We start from the raw sequence: 25841 nt of genomic DNA, 5'->3' as shown, positions 1-25841 counted from the left end.
TTCTAGAGATTTTGTAAAGCTGTGGTTGGTGAGGATTGATTTAGCGCCCTTGAAGCCAACACAGAGGTTGGAGATACTATGGAGGAATTATGTGATGCCTACACTGGTGTATATAGCCAACCATACTGATGCTACTGAGGAACAGCTGGGACCTATTAATGATTTAATGCATGCTATGGTTAAAAAGTGGTTATATTGCCTACTACCATCCCCGGCAGGTGAGTTCCCTGCCCAATATCCATCCTGTAGTTGGATGTGGGTGGGTGTGCGTTCCGTGGTACAGAGTTTCCCATAGCTCAGGCCTCATCTTTGCATTCTTCTGCAGCATGCTGGCCATTATGTCAGGGCCAGCTGGCAGCAATGTCCACCACCAACAGGATAGAGGCAAAGGTGGTGTTGCTGTATAGACTGGTAGTGCAGCATGACATGGTAGTCCTGTCAACTGCCAAGGTCAACTCCATGACTGCTCGCTGCCTTACCACTGTGAGCAGTCAGAACTGCCTCCATAATATTAGAAACGTATGGCTATGGATATGCCACGAATCCCTTCCCTGAATGCGCTTCCAGCACTAAAACTACTGCCCAAGCAGGCAGCAAACATAGAGGCTGCTGCTCAAGTCCCTTTTCTAGATAGATCAGTGACCTGCTCAGAGCAGCGAACAAAGTCAGTGTTATTATTATCCCCGCCATACAGCTGGGGAGTTGGGGCTGAGAGGAGTGGCTTACCCAACACCACCTACTGAGCTCATGGCAGTAGTGGGATTTGAACCTACAGAGTGCTGATTTACAGCCCAATCACTTAACTACTACGCTACAGCATCTGTGAAGAAAAACTGTGGCCCAGGGTTAGCAATGCTTGGACATCCTCCCTGTGGCTCAGGTAGAGGCTACCAGGCACCTCGTGCAGCTGGTGGCTGTCGCTGAAATCATGGATGAGGGGGAGGACCACATCAAGGGTAAGTCAGCGGTAATCCATGGTCTGGTGCTGACCCCCACCACTGCAGCTCCCCATGTTCCACCGTCATGGCTTGTAGGGATCCCCAGAGGTGGCTGCTCACAAACATGCCTATGGTACTGGAAGGTGCCCCCACTGCTCACCAGGCACACATAATCTACCCATTTTCCTGGTATGGTGACTGGTGGGGCGCAGGCATATTTCAGCACATGGTACATGGGGTAGTGGGGGCCAAGCCCCCCATTTTGTGCTGTTGATCCTACTTTGTATGATAGATGTCTGTGCCTTTAAGGAGGTGGGGCTGGGGCCTGCTGCTGCATGGGACCACCCCTCCCCTCTTTATTTATTTGTTTACAAGATTTTTACCCTGCCTTTCCTCCCTCATAGGGCCACCATGGTTGCTAACAAATTAAAACCTCATCGTGAAACCCATTTAAATTGAACATAGGTTGTGTTCCTGTGGCTGCTACACTGTGCTTGTTGGGTTTCTCCCTGTCCTTCACGGCCATGCAGTCACGTCCTTGAGATGACCTGTAGGAGCAACGGTGCAGTTGCAGCCTTGCGACAGGGGCATTTGTTTGATCCCCAGCCTGAGCAGTTTGCCCTTAGGGAACGGACTAGCCACACTGCTGCTACACTGACACCCAGCTGCCTCCTCCTTAACAGTCTTCAGGACTGAGCTTTAATTGTCTTATTTTTCAATGTTTTTTGGTTCAGCTGGCACCCTCCTCTCTTCATGCTGTTCTTGAAAGCCCCTCCCCCTTCTGCAGTATAAGCAACCAAAGTTGGAAAGCATCCACTTAGGTTATGTACAACGAAGTGAAAGTAATATCTTTTAACATTTTGTTCCAGAACTGTTTATGTAGTAATTGGAAACAATAATGTTAATATAGATGGACAAATTATTCTGTTACAGTATACCTGCAATTACTTGTTATTCCAGTAAAGTACAAGATGTACTTCAATTGTTGATTAGAAAATCTCTGTAGTGTTCCAATCAACAGGAATGAAAAATTGAATAAAGAACACTCTCAGAGTTTTCAAAGACTAAGATCTAATCTGCTTTTCTCATGCTACCCATATCTGGATGAAAGACTCCTAAACTAAATGTGTATATTTCACATGTCTAGTTAATTTCTTGGATCACCATCATTGATTTCAACCTTTAAAAACTTGAAACTAATGACCTTTCTATTTTCTTACTATTCTTCTGCTCTCCTTCCTCAGCAATAACAAAGTGAATCTTTCTCCAGTTTGTCTAATGCACAATTTCAAAAAGTATTTGGTATGTTGACAGCATAGAAACCAGCACACTCTGTCTGAATTTTTTAGAGGACAGATACTACCAATTATAACCTTGGCGAGACATTTATAATTAGCCTTATGTAAATTGCTAATTTCATCCAGTTTTTGCTACAATGACGTTGTTCAACTCGTCCCCTCTTATTACTCCACGTGGAGCTGAAAAATGGACAAATAACTCCCTCCACCTCCCTGCCACAGCATTGTTTCAGTTTGGGAAAACTGCTAGGAAGAAGACAAAAGTAATGCACACACACATACAAACCCCACCAGCATCTATATTTTTAAAAGCCCTTCCCTGTAGCTACTATGCCATACTATATCTAACACTGTAGCTTTAACTTGTGTTAATGCACAGTATAGTATCCCTGACCTTTGCTTGTCTTTTCACAATTAAAATAACCTAACCTTTAGCTTCGTTTAACTTTCTGTTTCTAAATATTCTTGCAGGCTTAAATTTATATATAATAACTATGCTTATAAACCTCTCTTCTAGACAGATTAGGGCAGTATATATCAAAACTCCTCTGAACTAGCATCAATGTCATTCAAAACAACACATGAATATAGAAAAAACATATCTTAACTTCTGCTGAAATAAGAAAAAATATGTCTATTTGTGTCTAAATATATGTTTACTTATGTCAAACAGTTTCCTCTTCTGTTACTTCAGATCAGGCATTATTTTCACCTCTCTAAATCAGCAATGCAAAACTTTCATACAGCTCTGATCAATATTTCTAATTTATGAAACTATGAACGACAGTCAATTGTGTAGCTCAGTGTACATTGCTGTGTTCATTCCTGAAAGACCCGTACTGGCTATCCATGTGTTTCTGGAAAACAATTCAAAGTCTTGGTTCTTACCTTTAAGGCCCTAAATGGCTTGGGGCCAGGGTATTTGAACAACTGCCTCCTCCCATCAGTTTTGTTCAGCCTGGCAGATAAGACCTGCCTCTTGTTACCTGTGCCCCTACCTTCAGTGGTGAGATAGGTGGCAACTAGAGACTGTGCTGCTGGAGCCGGGCTTCCTACTGGATAAACAGGTGGCACCAGTGGCCTGGTGACCAGGAGGACCTTTCACCAGTTTCGACTTGGGAGCCAGCAGTGGCCATTCCTGGGCAGGAAAGATTGGGCCACTGTGGTGCATACACTAGTATCACCCAGATTAGACTTCTGTAATGTTTTTTACATGGAGCTTGAAGCTCTTGAAGACTGTCTGGAAGTTACAGATCGTACTGCATGCTTTGGTCAAAACATTGACTGGTGTGGGTTGTAGGGACCATATCACTGGAGTCTTGTTCCATCCACAATGGCTCCCAGTTTACTTCCAGGCCCAACTCAAGGTGCTGGTATTGACCTTCAAAGCCCTATATGGCTTAGAGCCAGTGTACTTTAAGGACCGCCTAACCCCATATGACCATCTTCAGAGGCTCTCCTTCAGGTAGCCCCACTGTCTGAGGCTAGAGAGGTAGCAACCCAAGGAAAAGCCTTCTTTGGCCATGGTGCTGTAACTCCCTCCCCAGGGAGATTCTTCTGTCTTCCTCTATCACTGTCTTCTGCCAGCAGGAGAAAACTTTTTTTCCCTTTTGTTTAGCATTTCCCCACTAACTGTTATCCTTTATTGAATTAATTAAATATTTTATATACATTTTAAATGCTGTTTTAATGTCTTTATATTTTAATATCGGGACGTTAATCACCTTGGTGTCACTATTAGGGTGGAAAGATGGCACAGAAATGTTGTAAATAATAACAGCACCTCACCTTTGAAATGTCCTCTCCTTTGGGGCTCGCCTGGTGTCTGTTTTACTGTCTTCTACACACCTATGCTTTTCACTAGGGGTTCTATCTTTCCAGCTATTTTATGGTCTGCTGTGGTCTGAAGTCTGTTTCATGGACAGTTCTGTTTCTATGACTCCCTGAGCTTGTTTGAGCAGGATTCTGAAGAGGTGGTACAGAAATCTCCTAAATAAATATTCTAGCAGATTCCTTGTAGTACTGTACAGAATGGTGCATTTAATTAAAAGGAAAGCAAGCTGGGGCTGCATAGTTTGCCAGAAACAGATGTAGGAATTATACAATTAGTTTTAAAATAACATATTGTTTTTGCAAATAAATGAAGACTGTGTTCTTGCTGCTTCTATTCTACTTGTTTCTTACAAATCACACACATTTGTTGAAGTCTTTAGATTGTCTGAACATCAAGGTCTTATACATTTCAAAACTATGATAAAAAAAAACAATGTATGAGGCTTGTTAAGACAGGAAGAAGTGTGGAAAGATTACAATAGTACAAAAGAGAGGATGGCGAGAAAAACAAAAGAAACTGCATGAAGGTACAAAGGCGATCATCTGAAGGGTCATTTTGCTTAGGAAGAAAAGAACGATGTCAGCATGATAAAAGTGGTGGAGGGAGTAAATCAGTCATAACCAAATGTAAATATAAGTCTGATACACTTTAAAGCCTTTTACCCTGAAGCATCATTCAGCATCATATTGCTCCTTAACAGTATTTTTTAAAAAAACTTCTAATACTGCAAGTCAGTTCATGAACATGGATAGAAGTCAAAATGTCTTATGTCCTTCAAACCACATTATAAACAAGCCAAATCTAGGTTTCCACACCTCCCTAGTTGCATTAACTTTTTTACTTCTCTAACAATATCCATTGACTAACTTTCACTCCTGTTCCTCTTAGTGACATTTGATTTCTTTGTTGGGCTGCAGTCTTCAGAAAATATAATGCATAAGTGAGAGCTGAAACCATTACAATGGGAAACACAGTTCTGCCCCCAGGATTTCGGGCAATGACCAAACTCAGCCCTCTACTCAAAATGTCCTTTTCTAATGCTCTCCAGTCTGTTCTGCTGCTTTGCAGGCTTCCAATATGTTGATAGAAAGTGTTCAAACAGTGTAATAGGATGTACAGATGTTAGCTATGCCTGTTAGTGCTGGGAACTGACTTAGCTCTGGGTACAGGCATGAAGCTGATGCAGGTCAAAATACTGTGAGCCCAGGGAAGGAAACTGTAGTTCAGGGCATGGAAACGAAATGATAGTTCCTGTCTCACATGTTCTAAATGTTTCATTTCTGGTCACTAATCACTACATCTGTATAGAACAGTGATGGCGAACCTATGGCATGCGTGCCACAGCTAGCACGCAGAGACCTCTCTGTGGGCATGCAAGCCAAGTCGCTGGATCACTAGGTCCAGGGCTCATTTGGAGGGGGAATGCCTGGAACGGCATTCCAGTAGCTCTGAGCAGAGATCACATGGGTTTTGGCCCTGTCCATTTGATTCTTTTTCCTCAACGCTGCCTCCCTGCTGCCCGTTTCTTTAGCAGCAGGAAGCGGAGGCAGCAGCCAGACTGCTGGGGCTGGCCTTCTAAAGGAGAGTAAGCTGCTTTGATTTAACTTGCTTTACTTTCATTCGTGACTCCTGAGTGAGTGAGTGAGTGAGTGAGTGAGTGAGTGAGTGAGTGAGTGAGTGAGTGAGTGACAGAGAGCGAGAGAGTGAGAGAGAGACACTGACTGACTGACTGACTGACTGCAAGCCGGGATGCTGGTGTAACGGAGGGCAAGTTGCTTTGATTTAACTTGCTTTATTTTCATTAGTGACTCCTGAGTGAGTGAGTGAGTGAGTGAGTGAGTGAGTGAGTGTGTGTGTGTGTGTGTGTGTGTGAGAGAGAGAGAGAGAGAGAGAGAGAGAGAGAGAGAGAGAGAGAGAGAGAGAGAGAGAGAGAGAGAGCTTGCAAGCCGGGCTGCTGGTGTAAAGGGCAAACTGCTTTGATTTAACTTGCTTTACTTTCATTACTGACTCCTGAGTGAGTGAGTGAGTGAGAGAGAGACACACTGACTGACTGACTACAAGCCGGGCTGCTGGTGTAAAGAAGGGCAAACTGCTTTGATTTAACTTGTTTTACTTTCATTCGTGGCTCCTGAGAGAGAGAGAGAGAGAGAGAGAGTGCTTGCAAGCCGGGCTGCTGGTGTAAACAAGGGCAAACTGCTTTGATTTAACTTGCTTTACTTTCATTCGTGGCTCCTGAGTGAGAGAGAGAGAGAGAGAGAGAGAGAAAGAGAGGGCTTGCAAGCCGGGCTGCAGGTGTAAAGAAGGGCAAACTGCTTTGATTTAACTTGCTTTACTTTCATTCGTGGCTCCTGAGTGAGAGAGAGTGCTTGCAAGCCGGGCTGCTGGTGTAAAGGAGGGCAAACTGCTTTGATTTCACTTGCTTTATTTTCATTCGTGGCTCCTGAGAGAGAGAGAGAGAGAGAGAGAGAGAGAGAGAGAGAGAGAGAGAGAGGGCTTGCAAGCCGGGCTGCTGGTGTAAAGAAGGGCAAACTGCTTTGATTTAACTTGCTTTACTTTCATTTGTGGCTCCTGAGAGAGAGAGAGAGAGAGAGAGAGAGAGAGAGAGAGAGAGAGAGAGAGAGAGAGAGAGAGAGAGAGAGAGAGAGAGAGAGAGAGAGAGAGAGAGAGATGTTAATTAGTTGGGACAACTGTATGAGTTGTTTTTTCTTAACTAAAACCTCAGTATTCATATTTAATTGCAGTGTTGGCACTTTGAAATAAATATGTTGGTTTTGTGTTGCAGTTTGGGCACTCGGGCTCAAAAAGGTTTGCCATCACTGGTATAGAAGGTAATGATATAAGGAGATCAAGAAATGGCCATTTGTATTATCTAGGTGATTTATTTATTTAGAAAATGTACGTATCACTTCTCCAGAAGTGGTTACCTCATTCCTGTGTGAGGAAGCCAAATACCTAGAGTTGCCAGCATTGCCACAGCAAATGTCAGGAGATTTTGAGGGAGATGACTTGGGAGGGTGAAATTTGGAGGATGTGATGTCACTTCCAGATGACTCTCTAGGAATTTCCTCTACTATCTATGGAGAAATTTCTAGTGTGTAACTATGGAGGCAGTTTTGAAGTCATTTGTCTTCTGCTCCTCAATTTCTCAAGGGTGGGGGATTGGTGCTGAGGGCAGGCAAATGGCAAGCTTAATAACACCTGACTTTCTATAAATAGACATGTCCTTTATTTTGGACTTTGATAAATAAGATTGGTTCAAAGTACTGAGAATTCTCTTAGATATAGGGCCTTTTCCACTCTTTTTTCCTAAAGAAATAGAAGAAGGACATTTGATAACATAAATTTCTGTCAGAAAATTCAAGCGCCTCTGTAAACAAAAGGGAAAGTGCTAAAATGTGTTGCTTGAATGCTGACAACACAGTTAAGAATAGTACAGATTTTGCTGATCTTTCCAAACAGCTAGAGACAAAGCAGATATTCAGCAGTTCTTAAACAAGCAGACATTTATTTCTCTTTTTCCGTTTTTACTAGAATAATATACACAACTGGTGTTAAAATCAAGAACAGACTGCTCTACAAAATAGTCCTTTTGCAAACTGTGAATTCTGTATTCTGTAGAGCCTGCACAGGTTGAAGCATTGTAAACAGATATTTTGCCTGCTGTTCATAAACAGCTCATTACTGCCATGTAGCAGGAGCGCACATCAGTATTTAAAATAACTTGGTATTTAAGCACCCCACCCACAGCTGAAGATGTTGGAAAAAACGAAATACTGCAAAATACTCTGCAGGAACTGTGGTTTAAGGTGATGCAGCTAGTCTTTTTTTTTTTTAACACAAACATTACCTTCCAAGATCTATGTCTTCCCTTTCAGTCTGTCTCATGCCAAGGAAGTATACAAGTACTATGTATTCCTGCGAGAATTCCAAATCACCCAAAGGAACTAAACAGCAACTTTAGTCAAACATAACAGGACCATTTCAGTGGTGATGTGGCTCCTTCCTCCACAATATTCTCTCCACAATTTTTTATTGGTTTTGACTTCTTATCAATAAATCCCTTCAGAGTAAGAAGACTTGTCTTTTTTCCACACTAGGAAAATCTACACTTACATATGACCTTGTAATTTTTTTCAGCAGTTATGAATGTGCTGCTGTTAGTATCATCGTCTTGAGGCACTAGCTTGCAGTCTGTTTGTATCAAACTTCCCAAATCACAACATGAAGGCTCAAGGAAGGTCATTTGATAAATTCTGTCTTTCTGTTTTTAGCTGGTGACTTTGCATGGAAAAGCAATGGAACATGGTTTCTTATTACCTTGCCCTTGTCAAAATAATGGATAATTTCTTGATAGAGCTGATCTTTCAGTTGTCCTTGCGTTGCTGCCTGGTATCCATCCCGCTGAGTAAGATGTGCAGCACATGGCTCTTCAGACCACTAAATTAAATGCAAACAGTGGGGAAAAATGAAGGGGATGAAAGTGATTAATGTACCTGTAACTTTGTCCTATTTTAAACAAACACACGGGACTTTAAGAAAATGACATCAGGGTTATCATGTCTTGAAGCTATTTCCTATATTTGCAAAAACTAGTTTTATACTTAGGACATTCAGGTTGCTAAGGAGAACACTAAACAGTTCAACTATTGTAGCCAAAGGTGAATTAAAAGCTTACAAAGCCTGTTCCTCCTTTCAAATAAAAGTGATCTTGCATTGTGGTTGAAAGCAGTCTGTTTTCCATTGTGAAAGAGCACGGAGTTACAGTGATATGAATATTGAATTATTTAATGATTGTATTACAGTCCAATGTTATGCCCGAGACGAAGTGAACATCACGAAACGGGAATTGGAAATTTGCATGCATAAGCCCGTCGGCTATATGCCCACTGTTAACACCAGTGCTTGCATGGACTGTTGGTACTCCTAAAACTCCGTTCTCTAATGTTGGACATTTCACTGTGGAATTTGCCAAGTAAAATATGACTGCACATATGGACTGTCGGGTTTTGTAACTATTTATTGTATAACATTGATTTATGCACTTTTGCACTTTGCACATTGATAAATTTGTGAAATAAGTATACAATTGCCTTTTGATTGTATTACTTCCGGAATTGTTTTTCTCCTGTTCTGTTATCCGGGTGGTCTCCCGTTGTTGCTTTGTGTTGAGCGGTAGCTAGCAGCTGGGCCTGAGTGAGTCATGTAAGTCATGTGGCAGCAAGTCATGGGTGGCTGCTGCCAGGTCTGGCCCTCATGAGTTAACCCTCAAAGATCAAACAGCCTTGGAAAGCACCCATTCACTCCACCTTTTACTTACAGAAACCAAAGCTTAAAGGCCGCGTAGATGCCTAGCAATGGCCACTGAAGGCCTTTTTTCCCCCCTTAAAGCTGCAGGCCCTGCTTCTTATTTTGGTTTTTTAACAACCCCATGTGATTTTTTAAAAAAAAGATTTCAGATTTTTCTACAAACCTGGGATATTTTTCACATTTTTAGAAAGATACATTTTGTCTGTTCATGGCTCCAGTCTCTAAAGAAATAGATATATTGATACTCACTGATGGCAATGATGCTGCTCTTGCGTGTGTATTTGGATGTTCTCATCTTGCAGACAACATTTCTATTTGCCCAATTCTTTAGGACTATTGCTATCCTGAACTATAGCATCGGTCCTGGAATCCAACTGTTCTGCATATTTCAAACCATAGGAGGTCTATTTATAAATTGGAGCTAATGCTGCTTTTACTTTTTAATTAAATCTTATATTGTGCAAAGAGAAAGCTGTTATTTTTCCAGGTATCTGCCTTCAAATCATTAACAGTTAGATTTAAATGTTATATACTTCTATGTAGGAAAGTAGTATTACACTACAAAACTCAATTAAATACCACAATTGATATGGAAAGAGCAGAAATCAAGAAGCATAAACATGAAAGTATGTGAAAGACATTACCTTAGACATATTCTGAAACTAGGAATTAATTCATTAATTTTTATACTGACACATATATCCATAAGGAACTCAAGATAGTGCACCAAGATAAAATATATAATCTTCAATACAAGAATTAAAATCAGTAGAAAACCTAATAGATATCCAACAGCACTAAAATAAAAATAAAATAAATAAAAACAGCAACAATAAAAGTTTTGGCAAATACAAAGAATAAAAGTATACAATGAATAAAAGTATGAGAGTAAAGCCAGTTGGTATATTGGTTAAGAGCAGTGGAACTCTAATATGGAGAACCGGGTTTGATTCCCCACTCCTCCACTTGAAGCCAGCTGGGTGACCTTGGGTCAGCTCTCTCAGAGCTCTCTCAGGCCCACCCACCTCACAGGGTGATTGTTGTGGGGATAATAATAACATACTTTGTAAACCACTCTGAGTGGGTGTTAAGTTGTCCTGAAGGGTGGTATATAAATTGATGTTGCTGTTATTAAAAATTACTTAAGTGACAGTAAACAACCACCAACCAAAAATACACACAACAGTAAACCTAAAGAACTGGTGAAATAGAAATGTTTTCATGTCAGTCTTCAGTTTCTGTACTGGGAGTAACTGAAGAAATAAATTGCTTACCACATCTGATTTATAACTTCAGATTCGTTACTAAAGGCCATTGAAACACATTACACATTGAAACCGTTACCCTCCTAGCAGGAGAGGGGAGACCCAGCGTTTACCTTCCTGGTCACTTATAAGCAAAGCAGCAGCCGTCCAGGATCTAATTCTGAATGAGAGAGCTGACCTGGCATATATCACTGAGACCTGGCTGAAGGAGAGGCTAACCTTTCCCAACTATGCCACCCTATGCATCAGCATAGGCATGGCGGGTGGAAAGATGATGCCACTGTAGTCTATCAGTATTTTGTTCCTCTGGCTCAATGCACTCTGGCTCGATGCTGATTGGAGTGGGTCCAATCTTGTTCCATCCACTCTTGTTTCCAGTTTGCTTTTGAGATTAATTTAAAGTGTTTTTATTGGCCTTTAAAGCCATATATAGCTTGGGGCCAGCATACCTTAAGAACTGCCTAATCCCATATGAACCTACCTGACTACTCTGGTCCCCTTTGGAAGCCCTCCTTTGGGTGCTCCTCCTATCTGAGGCAGGATGAGTGGCAACCCAAGAAATGGCCTTCTCAGTCAGGGCTAGAGATGGGCAGGATCCGCATTACGATCGAAAAAATCCCACGATAATGGTGATCGTGCGATCGTGATCCGGCGGATCATGATCGTCCATGGCCCACGATCCAGCGGTCGGGAGAGGCCTGGATCGGGGTGATTGGGCTTGGTTCGGGCATCCAGACACTCAGGTGCCAGCAATCTATTCCCCTGGCAATGGAGCCAGGGGAATGCCTGAGCTCTGTTTGCCCTCCTTCTGTTGCCCTGGAAACTCGAATGGAAGCCCAGCTTTCCTTGATCAGTAGGGCTTCCTTCCAACCATGGAGCAGCAAAGCAGTCACAAGTTGGGAGAAGACACCCAGGGAAGGGAGGGGGAAGGGGGTGTTCTGTAGCCATGGGCCCTCCAATCTCATCCCTGCAAACCCTGATAGGCAGCTCTGATGGCCAAACACAGACCTCCTGTGTTGCTGAATGGGATCCATGCCATGGGCTCCCAGGCTGGGTTTCACTTTCTGCGAGCAGTGGAGTGGGACAGAGCTCTTGCTTGCTACTTGCTAGCCTTTGGGGGGAGAGAGAGAGAGAGAGAGAGAGAGTTGGCCACTGCCACAACCCACCTTCCCACATAGCTGGGAATACCAGCGTGCCCTGCTTTGGCATCCACGATCCACGGTTCGGGAACGGGAGATGATCGGTGTGGATCGTTAATTCGGGATTGTCACCGGTGCCAATCCACGATCAGCTGGATTGTTAAATTTTTTTGGATCATTCCCATCTCTAGTCAGGGCACCAAAACTTTGGAACTCTCTTCCCAGGGAGATTTCTCTCTCTCTCTCTCTAGCTGTCTTCCACCTGCAGGTGGAGATTTTGTTTTGTTTTATCTGGCATACCCCCAATAACTGTTATTGACCCTCCTCCCTATTCTTTGTGTTTTGTGTTTACTGAGTTCTTTAATACTTTTTAAAACATTTTAAATTTAATTTTAACTTATTTTAAAATGTTTTAAATTGTTAGTGTTTTGATGTTTGCTGCCTTGGGGACCGGACCCTGTTTTGGGTAGAAAGGTGGCACGCAGATGTTTTAAATAAAAAAAATAAATTTGAGATCTATTTAAAGGCTTTCTTATGTCTTGTGATGCTAGTTCCTTTGCATTTTACCCAAGAATAAATAGTACATTTTACCCAAGAACTTAATGGGGCTTACTTTTGAGTAAATAAGTATGCATAGAATTAGGTTGTAGATATTCATAGGTTCTTTTCCTGGATGATATAACTTTAATGAACAATAAAAACTCTATATATTTTTAATAAATGCTCTTCAGTGACATCTTTATCCTTTAAGTGTCAGTTGAATGTCACTGACATTTTCTTTTTTATATAAAGTCACACCAATCAATTTTAAGGGAAAGATGAGTACATAAACATGAAAATGTCTTCACATAGGTCTTACAAACATGCTCTACACCTGCCCTACCCTTACATTTAACAGGGGAACCTGCCATTTATTAAGGTGGCACCCCATTTATGCTATGCTGTATCTTTATATACTAAGTTTTCTCTTAAACATTTTCCTTCAATATCATCAAAATTAATTAGTGACTATCATGCCTCACATCATCCACTTTTAACATGATTTATATAAGGGCACATTGCATGCATCATTATCTTAAGCAGAAAATCACTTTCACTACCAACAAGAAATAATGATGCGTTTGAAAGAGTGTTTGTTTGTTCTATGTAATTCAGCATTCTGTAGCATTCACACACTGTCAAAGGTTGTTTCTAGACTACAAGCATGATTAGCTAGTGATAAGACTTTGGAGAATCCATAGAAAGCCATCCAAATGATGTTTCTGGAACAGAAGGATGAAAGTAGTCAAATATATGTCATCCTGATGTTCCAAACAAGGAGACACACTGAACTTTATTCAAGGAGGTCCATCAGGAGTCCTTCTAACCAGTAAGTAGCATCAGCCATTTTAATCTCCAGTTTTGCTAAGAAATATTGTTGTATTTTCTGTATTTTTTTTTCAGTCTTCCAAGGGATTCTGAGTAGAGGTGGGCACGAACAGGGAAAAAAACCCGAACACGATGTTTGTTGTTCGTTGCCATCCACGAACAGGGAATCACGAACAACCACGAACACGATCCTGTTCACGAGCATTTTCATAGTTGGCTGTTCGTGGGAGGGAGGGGGGAGACTTGGAAGGGAAGAAAGTTCCCTGCGCCATTTGTGTGGGGAAACTCCTTCCCTTCAAAGTCTCCCTCCTTCCAGCCAGCTGGAGGGAGTGAGGGGAGACTCTGAAGGGAAGAAGGTTCCCCATGCCATTTGCTGGCTAGAGGGAGGGGGGAGACTCGGAAGGGAAGAAGGTTCCCCATGCCATTTGCAAATGGCATGGGGAACCTTCTTCCCTTCAGAGTCTCCTCTCCCTCCCTCCAGCCGGCTGGAAGAAAGGAGACTTTGAAGGGAAGGAGGTTCCTCAAGCCATTCTCAGGGAACTGTCTTCCCTTTAGAGTCTCGCCCCATCCCTCTAGCCAGCTGGAAGGAGGGAGACTTTGAAGGGAAGGTTGTTCCCCATGCCATTTGCAAACGGCGTGGGGAACCTCCTTCCCTTCAAGTCTCCCCTCCCTCCCTCTAGGCCATTTGCAAATGGCATGGAGAACCTCCTTCCTTTCAAAGTCTCCATCCTTCCTGCCGGCTGGAGGGAGGGGGTGGAGACTTGGAAAGGAAAAAAGTTCCCTGCAAACGGTGTGGGGAACCTCCTTCCCTTCAAAGCCTCCCTCCTTCCAGCCAGCCGGAGGGAGGGGAGACTCTGAAGAAGGTTCTGCATGCTGTTTGCAAATGGCGTGGGGAACCTCCTTCCCTTCAAAGTCTCCCTCCTTCCAGCCGGCTGGAGGGAGGGTGGAGACTTTGTCAGGAAACCCCTGACAAGCGGCTGAGTCGGGGGTGAAGTGTCCCTCTCCCTGCTGCTGTGCAGCAGCAGGGAGAAGGGCATTTTACACTGGCAGGCGGCACTCAGCTGCTTGTCAGGGGTTTCCCTGACAAGCAGCTGAGTGGGCGATTTAAATGTTCCTCTTCCTGTGCTGCGCAGCAGCAGGGAGATGGAAATTTAAACCGCAGCAGGCTACACTCAGCCCTTGTCAGAGATTTTCCTGACAAGCGGCTGAATCGGGGGTGAAGTGCCCCTGGGTTTAGATTGGGGTTACCAGTGCAACACGAGTTCAGACAGAGTTCAGAAAGTCCATGCCTCCTGTTGCCAACGGAATCGATTGAAAGGCGCCAGATTGTCTGGCTTGATGAACTGCTGATGAACACCACAAACAGGGCTTGGAACAAACACGTTTGTCAGGAACAGGGCTTCACGAACAGCTGATTGGGCTGTTCATGGCTTTTTTTGGTTCATATTGCTGTTCGTGCCCACCTCTAATCCGGAGTTCTGAATAGTGAAACATAAACATACCTTGTATATTTAGTTTTCATGTATTTTTCCCATTGCTATGTACCAGGAAGTTTTGCTATAACTTCAACTCTTGCATGTAGTATTGGAATTCAGGGTTACACAAATAAATGTACCTCTCTAATGTCTGGTCTTGAAGGAATCAGTTTCAGAAGACCAAACTGAGTAGTTGGAAGGGAAATCATTAGATTTTGCTGCTATCTCCTAAGTACACGGCTTTGCCTTTTTGCTGTTAGGGGAGTTACCTATTTCCCCAACTCACAAATATGGTACTATGACACAAAAGACAAAGCTGCACATACTGTTAATTTATATGGCAGTCTCTATTCTTAAGTATAGATATTTAATCCATACATAATCTCTTGCGTGATGTACACACATACAGTTGACAGATAACTTAAATCAGAAAACTTTTTGGTGTTGTTACTGATACTACTATACACCAGCTTTGAATTTACTGGTTTTTACATAAAGAAGTTATAACAGCTTTGTCTTCCAGACTGAGGTGGTATTTTAAATTATTTTTCTGCAGACATCTACAGTTATCCTAGGTACTTAGAATTCCTCAAACTTCGCTCTCCCTAGATGGTCTGTTCTGGGACCCGCATGCATATTTCGTTATGAGCAAGGGACCATGGCAAAAAGTCATCTTTGCTATGAAAAAAATGGCTGGGAAAACTCCATGAATGGAGAGAGAAATCATGTATACCTACTGAAAGCTAATTTTCTGGTTGGGTACATGCAAAATGCTTTAAGCAATAGCCAGAGATCACAAGCATTTGTTTAAAGAATCCTAAAATTATTTGCTGGATTATTTGCAGTTCTGCTGAATCTTTAAAGCAAATTACAATGTTCAGTACATTTCAATTCTTAATCTAAACATTAAAGTGTAAAAAAAAATAAATTATCACTACAGTAGAGGCACAACAAACAAGTAATACAAGCTTGAGACCAAAAGGTATGTTGAATTTTTTTCTTCATTATTATGCAGTTCATTTACAGCACTTGAAAGCCAGATATCTAAAATGCATATATGAATCTGAATATGAAATCAATATGAATTTTATCACTGACTGAAAAAACACTGCGTTCTCTATATTATGCAGTAAACTGGAGAGGAGGCTGATTTATATTTAATTTATGGGATACACAGGTACATCTAGTTAGAATATCCCAACACAGATCACTTTTTAGTTCTTATATATGAGCAGGAATCCCTACTCAAGTAGATCAAATCTACAGATCCAAGGTCCCCTTGAGAAATAGTTTTTATAACTGTCTTCTTTGAAATTTCTCAAGTATTTCTCTCAGTCAGAAACTTCCAACTTCACCATTAATTTTTTGTTTTAGGCAAAAATTCAATGGAAATGCTTGTCCTGCAGCTTATCAATGTAGGCTGTTGATGGCAAGTTTCTTCACCAATCCAGACTCCCGAAAGGACATCCTAATGCTAGTGAGAAGTGGATTGCCCAGTCACCTGGAACAGCTTAAGCAGCTACCAGTGTCAATGTAGTTGACGGGTTCCAACTTGTACTGGGTAGAAATTGCTCTAATTTAACTGAAATTGTTTTGCTTCTTTCAAAACTAGATTTTCATCTAAGCAGAAATCTCTGAATTCATCTTGAAATTTTACTTTATATGAAATTTTGTAATGATTCTAGATCTCAGCATTTGTTTTACAAAATAATTCAACAAATATGTATTTTACACTTAGAAACCCACCCAAAGCTTACCACAAAAAATTCTTGAAGCACATTGTATGTATTGTACCTTAAGAAGCTTTGCATGCAGAAGTAATGTGTAGGCAGCTTCAGTGTAGTTATCACATTCTTTGTGCAGGTCACAAAGCTTGTACAAATACCTATGGTAACACAATAAAATTTACTCTTATGTCACAAAATCTTGGTTGAAGACCCAATTAATTAGATTCTTATGTTCATTTAGCAAAATATACTTAGGACAGCTGTTTTATAAAGTTCATATTTAATTTCATCCAATCAGTGCTTAGGATAAATATGCCAGGTAAGTCAACAAACAATAATATACTGGCATGTTTTACAAGGTCATAATTCCAGCGCGTAATTCTTTTTGAAGTCTTTTTGTGAAAAGAGAGGCACACAACAACACATTACAATTTGTGTATAATTTTTATTGAAAAGAGACACAATCAAACTTCAGTTCTCATTCTGTATGCCAAAGAAAATGTAAGCAAATGCGGTGCAATAATAAGAGTGTGGGACCAGGATTGGGGCCTCAACTCAGCCGTGAAGCCGCTGGGGTCGCTGTGGATCAGTCATTTTCTCAGCCTAACCTACCTCACAGGATTGTTGAACACTCAAGTCCTTGCACCAATACATGATGATTTGTGTGTATGCAGAGCCTAATGTGTGTAAACTCCAGCATCTGTTTTAAATGCCAGGACTTAACCCTGAATCCTATGAACTACCACTGGATGAATGTCTGAGCAGATGCAAACTGCATTTTCCTCATCATTGAGCAATTATAGTGCACTCAGTACTAGGAATTATAGTGAGAGGCCTTCAAATCAAAAACAGGTGTTTACAAATAAAGCTAAGACCTCAGAACCTCTTTTGCTGCAAATTAATCACTATATATACCATCTTACCCAATCTAGGTGGACCTATGTTTTGTCCAATATAGGGCTCATCTTTCCAACTAACAATTTTTATGCTCACCTCTAATATTCAGGCTTTCAATAAAATTGTATTCTGGCAAACACTCAAGGGAACACAAGCTCACATCACAGCAAACCTCTCTGTATTTTATATACTTCAGCTGCATGTAGGCTTTTTACAGGTATAATTCCTCCTGTATTTTGAGAGAATACCTACAATTTCAGTCAGCTCTGGTTCTCTACCAGGTTCCACAAACTATAGACTGAAGCAACAGGCATAAAACTAGGAAGCATCACAGACATATACTATAAAAGCAGCAGGTTGATTCCATTTGGCTTTCTGTTAAGATTTTTCCAGCACACTTAATAAGGTTCAATTAAACCACCGTTGCTAAGCATTATTTGGAGGATAATACTGTGTGGCGCTTGCAGATTTTAAAATTATTGTCCTGAATAGTTCTTTCTGCCTTAGATTAATTCTTAGTGCAAAGAGATGTATTTGCTAAAATATACTGGTTTCTCAGTGTACTGGACACCTGTTTGTTCTAAATCAGACTATATATGAATTATGTATCTGTCCGTATAGTCTAAAAAGCAAGCTAATTAACAAAACACCAGGGCCATAATGACCCCAGCATTTCTGTTAACAGAACGGGAGTTCCCACTATCTTGAGCCCTTTATAAATAATGCTGTGAACAAAAGGGGCATACTAATGGACTTAAATGGTAGAGCAAGAAAGAAAAAAGAGGAAAAAAGACAAGAGATTGAGGAGAAAATAAAAGCCAAAGAAATACAGCTAAAAAAGAGACCAGGGGAAAAAAATTATATCAGGAAATTAAAATACTTCAAGAACAGCTAACAGCAATGAGTAATAAAGAATTGGAGTGGAATCTTAAAAGACTGAATCAGAAAGCATTTGAAGGTGCAAATAAACCTGGGAAGTACCTGGCATGGCAATTGAAGAAGAGAAGGGAAAAGAAAATAATAAACAAAATTTGTGAAGACAACAAAACGTATTTGGAACAGACTACCATTAGTAGAGCCTTTTATAAATTCTACGCTAAGTTGTATAATAAGAAAGAAGTAAATAAAGAATCAATAGCGTCATATTTGGAGAAAACGAAACTTCCAGAAATCTCGGAAGCTTGGAGAAATAAATTGAACAGCGAAGTAACGGACGAGGAAATAAGTAAGGCAATACAATCTGCAAATCTAGGAAAGGCGCCAGGGCCAGATGGACTTACGGCTAAATTTTATAAGACAATGGCCAATGAACTGGCACCATTCCTAAAAGAGGTGATCAATGGAGTTTTAAGGGATCAAAAGATTCCAGACACCTGGAGTGAAGCGAACATATAATTGATCCCAAAAGAGGGCCAAGATTTGACTAATGTGAAAAATTACAGACCGATATCGTTACTTAATAATGACTATAAAATCTTTGCGAAGATACTGGCGGAGAGACTGAAGGGGTGGCTCTCGGAAATTATAGAGGAGGAACAAGCAGGTTTTTTGCCAGACAGACAAATCAGAGATAATTTAAGAACAGTGATTAATGCTATTGAATATTATGATAAGCGTTGTGATAAAGAGGTTGGTTTCTTCTTTGTTGATGCTGAAAAGGCGTTTGACAATTTAAACTGGGATTTTATGTTTGCCACTATGGAAAAGCTACAACTGGGAGAAAGATTCATCAGAGCAATTAAGGAAATCTACAGAGACCAGACTGCAGCAATTGTGGTGAATGATGAATTGACTAAGAAATTGACTATTAGTAAAGGAACGAGACAAGGTTGCCCGTTGTCTCCACTGTTGTTCATTTTAGTATTGGAGATTCTGATGATACAAATACGACAAGACGAGGAAATTCGAGGAATAAAAATTAAGGACTATTCATACAAGGTCAGAGCATTTGCGGATGATATAATGTTAATAGTAGAGGACCCACTGGAGAACATGCCAAAAGTGATTGATAAGATCAAGGAGTTTGGAGATTTGGCAGGTTTCTATATTAACAAAAAGAAATCAAAGATACTATGTAAAAACATGACTAAGCAGAAACAACAATTGTTAATGGAAATAACGGACTGTGAAGTAACAAGCAAGGTGAAATATTTGGGAATTGAACTGACTGCAAAGAACATAGACTTATTTAAAAACAATTACGAAAAACTATGGATTCAGATAGAGAGAGACTTGATTAAATGGAATAGGCTGAATCTGTCATGGTTGGGTAGGATTGCAGCAGTTAAGATGAATGTGTTACCAAGAGTAATGTTTTTGCTACAGACAATACCAATCATCAGAGACTCTAAACAATTTGAAAAATGGCAGAGGAAATTATCAGATTTTGTATGGGCAGGCAAGAAGCCTCGAGTGAAAATGAAAGTTTTACAAGATGCAAAGGAAAGAGGCGGAATGCAACTGCCCAATTTGAGACTTTATCACGATGCAATCTGCCTAGTGTGGCTGAAAGAGTGGATGACATTAAAGAACAAGAAATTATTAGCCCTAGAGGGATATAAAAAAATATTTGGATGGCACGCATACTTATGGCACGATAAAGTAAAGGTCAACTCGATGTTCCTGCATCATTTTATACGGAGAAGTCTATATACAATCTGGAAGAAGTACAGAATTTATCTACAAGAAGGAACTCCTTTGTGGGTCGTTCCATATGAGGTGATAGACCCGAGAGCTGTTGATAATGAACAACAATGTTTAACTTATAAAGAAATAACTAGAATTGAACTATCTAAACTCAGAATAAAGACGCAAGAGGAACTATCATCTCATTACGATTGGTTCCAGTATAGACAGATCAGAGATTTATATAATTCGGACTCTGCAAAGGGAGGTATACGAATAGAGAATTCGGAACTAGAGCAGACCCTTCTTAAAGAAGATAAGAAAAGAATATCTAAGGTATACCAAGTACTGTTGAAATGGTATACTGAGGATGAGACAGTTAAAACACAAATGGTGAAATGGGCTATAAATTTTAACAAAGAAATAACAATGGAGGCATGGGAATACTTGTGGAAGACTACAATGAAGACAACGACATGTACTAGCATTAAAGAGAACATCTACAAAATGATCTATCGTTGGTACATGACACCAAAGAAGATTGCGCTAGGGAATTTGAATATTTCTAATAAATGCTGGAAATGTAGGAAGCATGAGGGCTCCCTCTATCATATGTGGTGGTCGTGTGAGGTAGCTAGGCAGTACTGGGGGGAAATAATAAGGGAAATGAGTGAAATTTTACAATTTCAAATTAATAAGAACCCAGAACTCCTGCTACTAAACTTGGGAATGGAGGGAATTCCAGCCCATCATAGGACATTGATATTTTATATGACGGCAGCGGCTAGACTTTTGTATGCGCAAAAATGGAAAGTACAAGAAGTGCCAACTATTGAAGATTGGATTTACAAATTGCTGTATATGGCTGAAATGGACAAGATGACAAGAAAACTGAGAAATCTGGACTCAGGGCAGTTTAACACAGATTGGGAGAAGCTGAAACAATATTTGGAGAAGAAATGGGAGGTGGGAGGAAAACTGTGGCAGTTTGAGAACTACTGATGTATAATAAAGTGCAGAGGAGGGTGACTTTACCGGGGGGGAGAAGAGATAAAAGCGAATCTATAAGCAGTTAGATTAATAGATGGATATATATATAGATATATGAAGGCTAACAAATAGAACATTGATAGAAAATAATTAACTATAAGGATTAAATATAAGGATTGTGTAACCAATAATATTTTCTTTCTTTGGTAAGATCTGTATAATGCACCAAACTGAATGTCTAAGGATAAAGATGAGTCAAATTGATTGACTATATGATGAGAGTTATAGTGAATTATACTGAATTATTATAAGAAGATAGCAATATATGGAGCATAAGTTAAATTGTTTGACTTAAATGAATGTATGATTTACATGGTTTATGGTTTATAGAAATATTTGAATTATAGAAATTGGGATAAATTGTTTATCCAAAGTGGAAATAAGGACTTACAGTTTGGGTATAGAATATTAAAAATAGTTAAGGATGTACTGCTTAGAATAAAGGAGAATATATATTTGTTTTAGATAGAGGAATCAAATAGAAGTAAGGGAAAAGGGACAAGGGGTTGGAAAGCTGTTGGAAGTCAATAAAAGGGGGGGAAAGGGAGGGGGTTAGAAATGAAAAATTGGGGATAATTGAATGTAATGTAAAAATAATGGATTCTAACCCAATAAAAATTTTTTTCAAAAAAATAAATAAATAATGCTGTGAACACATGGATGTCAGAATGCAGTTAAATAATCTTAACATTGTATCAGAATAGGTGCATTCCTTGTATTGGTGTCATAACTTACCACCTTCACACAATGTTAAACGAAAATTATTTCACAAACCTTATGTACATTTCTTCTCTTTCAATCTCTTTGTAGAAATTCTGAAACAAAAAGTACACACCTTCTTTAGAGAACTTGAACTAGATTCATATTACACATATTGTAGATGAAATTCACTGCCACATAACATTACTTTCAAACTTGAAAACTATGTCTGACAGAGGAAGTTATACTTTCTTTTAACTGTGACAAACAGTGATTTGTGTCTTTGCTGCAAAGATTCAGCATCTTCAAACATAGTGCATTTGAAAGCCATATACCATTTGATTTCCTCAGTTTAAACTCTGTAATATACAAAATATATTTTTGGATTTCAAAGTAAACAGGGTTGCACTTGCCTGTAACTGTTGTTCATTGAATTCTTCTGTGCAGACACACATTTGGGACTGAGCATGTGTAGGCCAGCTTTAGAACACTAGGGGTGCTTCCTCCATTTGCAAGCGGACAACCATTTCCCACCCAATGGTCATGCTGCCAATGGACAGAATGCCCACACACACCAGTTGTCCTATTATGCTGTACACTGTCCAGCAAAAATCTCAATGACAGTGGACAATGGGGCAGGAGGGAGGAAGGTGTGCCTGCATAGTAGCACTCAATGAACAACAGTTTCAGTTAAGCGCAACCCTGTTTTCATTTTCATTCTTCTGCGCAGTCCCACATTGGGTTACTAACAAGCTAAGTACCCTGGATGCAGGTAAAGCTCTCAATACTTTATTGTACTTTACTGAACCAAAACCACATGAAAATATATCATAAATACCTAACCTACTTAAGTTTTTCCTTTCAATCAAACAAAGAGTGGAGTATAGTCGTTAAGTGATTGGGTTGTAAATCAGCACTCTGCTGGTTCGAATCTCACTACTGCTATGAGCTCAGTAGGTGGTGCTGGGTAAGCCACTCCTCTCAGACCCAGCTCCCCATCTGTATGGTGGGGATAATAATTCTGACTTTGTTCATCACTCTAAATGGGGCACTAATCTGTCTAGAAGAGTGTTATATAGGGGCAGTTGTCATTGTTATTACACTGACTCTGTTCACTGCTCTGAGTAGGCACTAGGGGTGTGCACAAGGGGGTTGATTTGGGTTTCAGAAATACCTTAATTCCTTAAGGTACTTTACTCGCTTCGGTATGCTCCATAAATATTCGGAGCAACTGAAGCGAAGGGGGCAACTCCTCCCCTACCCCCCACCCCCGTGGTTTAAAGGGCCCTGCCGCTGCTTGCAAACAGCAGCGGGGCCCTTTAAAGTCAGCCCTGAAGCTTTCCAAAGCTTTCTGAAAGCTTCGGAAGTCAGCCCTGAAGCTTTCCAAAGCTTTCCGAAAGCTTCGGAAAGCTTTGATTCTGGATTTCTGAATCGGGGCCAGCATTCAGATATCCAGAATCTTTCCGGATTGGCTCCACTGTGGGTATTTTTACTCGAAGCGAATACTGAAGTGCACAGCCCTAGTAGGCACTAATCTGTTCAGAAGAGCAGTGTATAAATGAACTGTTATTATAATGTTTAACAAGGGTGTCCTCAGATGACCATGAGGCCACTCTGCAAATCTACTGTAATGAACTCCCTGCAAAAATGCCTCAGAAGGTGACTGGGATCTGGTGGAATGTTCCTGTAACTGAGATGGACATACTATCCCGGCTTCCATGAATTTCAACTTATTGCTGACATAATCCACCCAGCTAAAGACTGTGACAACACTCCTTTGCCTTTACTAGGCTCAGCATAACAGGTAAAATGTGAATCTGTTCAAAATGCCTTTGTTCTGTCCAGATAAAATTGCTTGATGTCCAAAGTATGCAGGACTCTTTCTACTCTACCCCCTGGGTTTGGAAGAAATACTGGCAGAATTATCTCCCAACACAGGGCGAAGCTACACATGACGAATGACACTTGAATGGCAAGTGTATTTCTCCCTGTTCACTTGCACTCCACTCAATCCACTTGCTGTTCAAGTGTCATTTGTCACTTGTAGCTTGGCCCTAAGATGAAACTGAGATGATACTTTTGGTAAAAAAAAAAAAGACTAAAGCACAGAACCACCTTCTTTTGATAAAACTTTATAAAAGATTCATCTACCTTAATTGCCACCAGTTCACCTTCTCTTAGCTGAAGTAATGGCAATCAAAAAGCTGACCTTAATAGACCACAGTGACATATTATATGTTGCTAAAGGCTCAAAAGGTGACAAAATGAGCCTTGTCAGCAGCAAAGAGGTAGTGAGCATTGTGGTACTATTGGAGGCACTGTAGGGTGTAGGTTAAACATTCCCCTATGAAACTGCTTAGATAGCAAACACCATCTTTGCCTCCTCCAAGGCATGTGAGGCTGAAATGGCTGAAATGAACTTTCAAAGAAGGTGACACCATTCCTGCCTCTCCTAATGTTACAAAACATTCAAAAATAAGATGTCGACAAACCTCAGTCAGGAGTGACCTTGTAATGCTTTGCTTGTAATGTATTTTATTTGGATTTTATTTCAGTTGGTGCATGAATACTACTCCCATTCTGCAGTTAATCCATTGACTACCTATCAGTTACCAGGCTCAGTTCAAGGTGTTGGCTATCACATACAAAGCTCTTCATGGACTTGGTCTGGCATATCTACAGGACTGCCTCTCTTCCTACGTTCCACCATGACAGCTACTCTCATCTGAAAAGAACTTTCTGCAGGTGCCACCTTGCACCCAGCCAAAAGCAATAGCTGCCCATGCATGTGCACTTTATGGAACAGCCTACCTGGAGAAATCAGGGATACGGAGTAACTGTAGACTTCACTCATATCGCTGTAAGTATGTTAGACTGTAGACTTTACTAATATTGCTGTAAGTATGATCATACTGGACAGATCCTATATTGTTTAACATGTCAGTCTTAGAATTACTTATGCTGTCTTTCATGATTTCTTCAACTCTGTATTGGATTTCTGCTGGTTTTAAATCTTTACAAATTTGCAAGTATATACCCTTTTTAAAGTGTATTGAAACATCTTTGAAATTGACTGAACCCATACAGTGTCAGTGAGACCCTTGAGTCTCAGTGACAAAGGTGGACTAGAAATAAAATAAATAAATATTTTTTCATATGACACTTTGCACACTTTTTTAAATAATGCCTTATATTTGGATGAAAGATTAATCGAACCATCACCAAACGACAACAAACACAGATCAGTTAGCCAACACACCCTCTCTACTCAGCAGCAAAAGGAAAACTGAGGGAGGGGCACTTAGTCAGTTGGTGGCATGGCTGCTGGGTGGGAAATGGTCATCTGTGTGCTAATGGAGGGAGCCCCCCTAGTGTTCTAAAGCTAGAAAAATCCAATGTGAGATTGCACAGAAGAGTGAAAATGAAGTTTCAGTAATAAGTTATCCATTCTTGAAATCTGGTATTTTCTTAAGCACTAGGATGCTTAGCTACCTCACAGTATAGTTGTGTGGTTGAAAAAAAAATAACAGGGAGCACTCTGCATACTTAATTTACTACAGAACCTATTTACAAATAATAAGTTTATTTGTCCACTGTTATTTTTCAACTTCTTCCTTTTCCTTCAGCAAGAACTTGATGAATCCTTTCAGTCTTAGTCAAGTTGAGACAGAATTCCACACAAAGTATCATCAAGAAGACAATTTAAAAGATCATAAAAGATTTAAGCAACAAATGACTAATTTTAAAAGTGAGCACAGATTTACATAAACCATATATGCAAAATTATATTGCCTAACCACAGCACATAATCTATGGAGGAATCCACCTAAATGGAAATGAGATATAATTCCTGATCAAATTCTACATCCTACCACCCATTTTAATCCCATTCCAAAAGGCTGCCAATGGATCCAGTCACACTCCTGCTGATGTCATTTCTAATGAATCCCTATTCCTGAAACTCTTTTAGCTTCCCTCATGAATTCATGCTATTGCATTTATTCGCTTATTTTCAAGACATTTGCAATTTTTCTCTCTCAGCAGAAAAGATCCTGTTGCTTCATGCTCCATGAATCACTTCTATTTTATTCACTATATTTCATCAAACGTATGGTGATAGCGCAAGTGCAACTGCGCAAAATGAAGCACTGATTAAGAAAAAAAATCCATTCTGTTTCCATAGGAGGAAGCATGTGTGTGGGGAAAAATGAGTGTCAGG

The 25841-nt window shown here is 40.3% G+C and overlaps 1 protein-coding gene across 1 annotated transcript in view; it reads right to left on the bottom strand.

Moving 5' to 3' along the window:
• DOCK1 (dedicator of cytokinesis 1) overlaps positions 1-25841 on the bottom strand; it is a 602286-nt gene that overhangs the window by 86173 nt on the left and 490272 nt on the right. The window contains exons 36-38 of the mRNA XM_054984271.1: positions 21698-21738; positions 16419-16509; positions 8388-8507 (exon numbers count right to left, since the gene is read on the bottom strand). Coding sequence (XP_054840246.1) covers positions 8388-8507; positions 16419-16509; positions 21698-21738 — 252 coding nt within the window. The remainder of the gene's footprint in view (positions 1-8387; positions 8508-16418; positions 16510-21697; positions 21739-25841) is intronic.

This window comes from Eublepharis macularius, chromosome 6 (assembly GCF_028583425.1).
Source record: "Eublepharis macularius isolate TG4126 chromosome 6, MPM_Emac_v1.0, whole genome shotgun sequence".
NCBI classification, from domain to species: domain Eukaryota; kingdom Metazoa; phylum Chordata; class Lepidosauria; order Squamata; family Eublepharidae; genus Eublepharis; species Eublepharis macularius.
Note: the sequence above shows the minus strand (reverse complement) of the source record. Positions and strands in the feature narration are given on the sequence as shown.